We start from the raw sequence: 4,946 nt of genomic DNA on the forward strand, positions 1-4,946 counted from the left end.
TCTCGAGCCATTGTCACCTGCACTGAGATGGCACTGCCTGCCGGACAGCAAACCATGCTTGCAGGTAGCTTTTGGATCATCCATCAACAGCCAAGCGTTGATGGCAACCGTAACGGGAGCAGAAAGGAAGGGTGCAAATACAGTAATGATGACAGCATGGACCACGCAACGTGTCACAGCACTGTGACACTGGGGTTTTCTCGTCTAACCCACCTCTTCCATGTCTAACCCACCTCCATATCCTGACAGCCTCTTTGCTTTCCCCCCAGGACGATGGCAAACCTAACAACTCCTCCAGCCTGGACCAGAGTCATCAACAGCTCCTTGGACACAGGCAGTGCCGAAGACAACACCTACAAGTGCATATTTGATGAGGACTTCAAGTATGTCCTGCTGCCCGTCTCCTACGGCATCGTATGCGTGGTGGGGCTCTTTCTCAACCTGCTGGCTCTCTATGTCTTCATCTTCAGGATCAAGACCTGGAATGCCTCCACCATGTACATGTTCAACCTGGCCGTGTCCGACACGCTCTATGTGGTCTCCCTGCCCCTCCTGGTCTATTATTATGCCATGGGGGACAACTGGCCCTTCAGCGTGGGCTTGTGTAAGATAGTCCGCTTCTTATTTTACACCAATCTCTACTGCAGCATCCTTTTCCTCCTCTGCATCAGCATCCACCGATTCCTGGGCATCTGCTTCCCGCTGAAGTCGCTGCAGTGGGGACACGTTCGCTACGCCCAGAGGGTGTCGGTCGTTGTGTGGGTGGTGACCGTCGTGTGCCAGTCGCCTGTGCTCTTCTTTGTCACCACCAGTGTGAAGCGTGACACCATCACCTGCCACGACACGTCCAGCAAGGACCTCTTTGGCCAGTTTGTCATTTACAGTTCGGTGATGCTGGTGCTGCTCTTCTGCATCCCTTTCCTCATCATCATCATCTGCTACTGCCTAATGGCCCGGAGGCTGCTGCAACCCACACGAGGGATCTCCCGGCTGTCCCGATCCAAAAAGAAGTCAGTCAAGATGATAATCATCGTCTTGGTGGTTTTTATTGTTTGTTTTCTTCCTTTCCATGTCACTCGTACCTTGTACTACTCCTTCCGGAGCTGGGACTTGAACTGCCAGACCCTCAATGCCATCAATTTAGCCTATAAGGTGACTCGTCCCCTAGCCAGCACCAACAGCTGCTTGGATCCCGTTTTGTATTTCTTAGCAGGACAGCGATTTATGAAGTTTGCAGGCAACAAAATGCCAGGGAAGCCTCAAAATGAAATGGCGCTGGGCATCGTGCCCAACAGTCACCTGGGAACCAGCAACGACACAGACACATTATCCAAGGACGTGAAATCCTAGCTCTGCTCCGGCACGGCTGGCACCGTCTCCGCGACGGAAGGGATTACCCCAGCTGTGATGGGAGGTCAGGATGCTTCAGGACCAGAGGCTTTGTGTGTTTGCGGTGCCTTGGCTTGCACCCGCTTCAGTACGGTCCGTGTTAAACGCGCTCCTCTGCTTGTCGCTGTTCCTAATGTGTTTTTTCAGGAAGACGCTGCTGTGGTTATACACACAAACGCCGTGTCTCTGCCTCTGCGCCCAAGCCTGCCTCTCTGCTCAACGCTGAATGGCATCTCTCCACCAGTGAGGCTGGGTGACCTCTATAATGGTGGCCAAATCTGCTAAAAAAAAATCACGCCCTACACGTCTTAGATCATTTTCTAAAGTAGAAACCTTGTGTGCAAAAGGTCCCCCTGAAAGAAATCCATCTGCCTTTCTCCAGATTCCCTGGCACACAGTTAACAAGGGGTTTCTCCGTGCCTTGGCAAGGGAGGAAAGGCTTTTGGTCGATGAGGCGTGTCAGCTGCAGTTCTGATAAACAGGTCGATGAAAATGTCAAGCGCAAATACCAACTGCAGCAGGAAAGGGTGTCCCACAGCTTTGCATCCCCCAAAAAATGCTCTCCCAGCTTCAAGCCCCGGCATCTGCTGGCAGAGCCGGGAGGGGATTCCCAGCTGCTGTCCAAGGGCTGGCTTCCCATTAAAAAGGGTGCTGGTGGACCCACCATCCCACTGGAGTTTAGTGGTACCATCAAGAAGGTCCGCTGTAGGTTTCTCCGGTGGGGTCAACAGCTTCCCAGAGACCCGTTAGTGCTTCCCAACAGCAACGTTCACCCTTGAAAAGCTTATAGGAATCCATAGCTTTCTCTCAACTACTGGAACTGGCCCAGCTTGCCCAGAGAGGTGGTGGATGTCCCATCCCTGGAAATGTCCCAGGTCAGGCTGGACGGGGCTCTGAGCAACCTGCTCGAGTTGGGGATGTCCCTGCTCACTGCAGGGGGTTGGACTAGATGGCCTTGAAAGGACCCTTCCAACCCAAACTACTGTATGATTCTATGATTTTAATAATCATCTCCAGCTCTTTAAAATTTAGGGTGAGCTCTTCATGTCTTGTTTTTAACCCCCTTACTAGTGACTCATACTTCCAGCAAAGAAGTGAAGACCGTTGCTCATCCCCTTGGCTATGTGCTGCCACATCCTCATTGCTGCTCAGAGGTGACAGCCCTCTGCGACCTTTAGCATCTTGCCGTGACCCAAAATGCTGCCCAGATGCTGCTGTCTGGTCTCCCTTTAATCCCAGTAATCCCAGTGCTCCACTGGAGCCAGTCATCATATCCCTTACTGACAGTGTAGACCTTCCCTGGAAAATTTGACAGTGCTAAACCCTGGGTTTAGGAGCCATACCAATAAACATGGTGCTAAGCTTAGCCCCAGTCCTGTCTGGATCTGGCCTTGCATCCCCCATCAGCCAGGGCAGTTCAAAGTAAGCTGGAGAAAATATCCACAAAACACTTCCCCAGAAGTCCCACTTGGTCTTTATCTCCATAATTGCTGGGTTAGAGAGCCCAGAGCCCAGTTCCATGGTTTCCTTGACCAGCCTTGCCACGAGGATGCTGATTCCTCACCCCAAAAATGAAAATTGCTTGTGCTGCAGCACTGGACGAGTCATATTTTGTGAAAGCAGCAGCCCTGGCTCTATTTTAGGATTAGATAAACACTTTTGATCCTGGTTTAGACCAATTCCTCAGACCTCTTCTTAGTTTCTCCCATCCCTCCTTCCTATGAAGTGGCTTGGTGGAGATAAGGACACACCACGATGTAGCCGGCCGAGTTCAGCCAAGAGCAATTGGGAGGTTCAGGGTCAACTGGGAGGTTCCTGTGGTCCCGGCTCAGTGGAGCCATGGTCCTGTGGAGGGCTCTTGTCACAACCACAGGAGGCAAAGGAGGGGACTGTCTCATCCCTGAACACTATCAGCAAAGAAAAATAGGACATTTGTAGGGTGGTTCATCTCATCCTTGAGTGAACTTTTAGGACAGGGTTGGGTTCAGGTAGGAGTTGCACCATGGCAGCACCTTTTTTCTCCTTGTGCCTGTGAAGGGAGCTTGGCTCTATGGGAAGGGTCACGGCGTGGTCACTGGGGTGAGACAAATAATTGGGAGAAATTAATTCAACCGAAGCGCTGAACTGGTACAAACGTTACTGCAGGCCAGGTCTTGCCTGGTGCCCCGCACTTGCCAAAAAGCAGTGTGAACACCAAGTTACGTGCTCTGAATAATTCAACAAAAAGGTGCTCAAAGTTCACTCCTGCAGTCCTGCTTGGAGATCCCCCCTTTCTCCAAGCTGGCATCAGCCGGCTTCAAACCCCCGCCTTGGACAACACGGCCAGTCCCATCATCAAGGGGGTCCCTCTGTGATCCTGGTCCCGCACAAGCTGGTGGCACTGTTAGATGCAGAGCGGTTGGAGGGGCACCAACTGGAAATCTATATATAGAATTTTTTTTCTTTGTAAAAGCACTAACTTATACTAAAAAAAAAAAAAAAAAAAAAGTGGGTTTTGTGACAATGACTGTACATCTTTATTTTTGTGACATCCAGACACCTCAGATTTCTTACAGTAAATAAATTTATTTCTACTGTGAGCACTCTTCTGCCAGCTCCTCTGATGTGTACAAAGAAGAGGGGGTCCTAGGGATAGAAACTGGGTTGTTGAGTATCATAGACATGTTTCAGGCTCAGGCTCCAGGTGCAGTCTGGTCTGGGAGGGTGAGATCCAGCTGTCCACACATGGGCTCCACAGTAGATATTTCCAGCATCTAAACTCCTGTAAAAGTCCATGGAAAATCTGGTCACCCTAAGAGATGGGTCTTCTCATCCTTGCGCAAGATGAGACGGAGCTCAGATGGAGAGGGCTGCTGGAGCACCCCCAAACCCAGCAGCTCACTGGGGAGAGTTTCACTTAATCTTGCTGTTGTCTCTCCTTTTCCAGAAAGCCCAGTAACACCAGCACTCATCCCACATCTTTGCTTCTTAGAGACAGGAAGACCTGGAGGAGCAAGCCAACTATATCAAATGAGAATTTGCTGCGGAGACAGGGTGGAGCATCCTGGTACACCCCAGGATGGCTCCTTATAGCAGGTCAGAACAAACCTCTGGACCTCAAAAGTCACCAAGTAGGTCTTCAGACCTCCCTCTAACCCATCCCCAGTGGGATCGGGCAGCTCCTTGCAACGCACCCACGGGCATTGCACTGCAGACCCTTACAGCACTGCCCCGCAACCACAACGAGCTGCCCCGAAACCTCTGATGTACCCCTTAAAGCTCTGGCAAAGATTCAGGCAGGGTAGAAGATACCCCACAAGAGACCACCGCTCCTGGAGTCCATCCGCCAAGTAAAGCCTCCTCTGTGAATCTCCACCTAATGCCTCTTGGATTCAGTGCTTGCAGGGGGCTGATACCACCCGTGCTGGCAAAACCCAGGCGCAGAGCGCGCTGTACGGTCACAGCGGGGCTTTACAGCGGCCAAAAAATCCTACTAGCATGACGCATTCGACAGCTGGTCTTTTTGGTTGTATCTCCATGGACTTGGTGGGTAGCTTCTCCTAGGCCACTCCTGCTGA

At 51.4% G+C, this 4,946-nt stretch overlaps 1 protein-coding gene across 1 annotated transcript; it reads left to right on the forward strand.

The window, feature by feature from the left end:
- Nucleotides 1–273: 273 nt before the first annotated feature.
- P2RY2 (purinergic receptor P2Y, G-protein coupled, 2) lies at nt 274–1,350 on the forward strand. Its single transcript, XM_010286749.1, has one exon. It carries the CDS (start codon nt 274–276, stop codon nt 1,348–1,350), a length of 1,077 nt encoding a protein of 358 aa, XP_010285051.1.
- Nucleotides 1,351–4,946: the final 3,596 nt, after the last annotated feature.

This window comes from Phaethon lepturus, unplaced genomic scaffold (genome assembly GCF_000687285.1).
Source record: "Phaethon lepturus isolate BGI_N335 unplaced genomic scaffold, ASM68728v1 scaffold7245, whole genome shotgun sequence".
Lineage (NCBI taxonomy): Eukaryota > Metazoa > Chordata > Aves > Phaethontiformes > Phaethontidae > Phaethon > Phaethon lepturus.

Coding starts and splice junctions, on each gene's coding strand:
- P2RY2 (XM_010286749.1), top strand. CDS start 274: ATGGCAAACCTAACAACTCCTCCAGCCTGGACCAGAGTCATCAACAGC.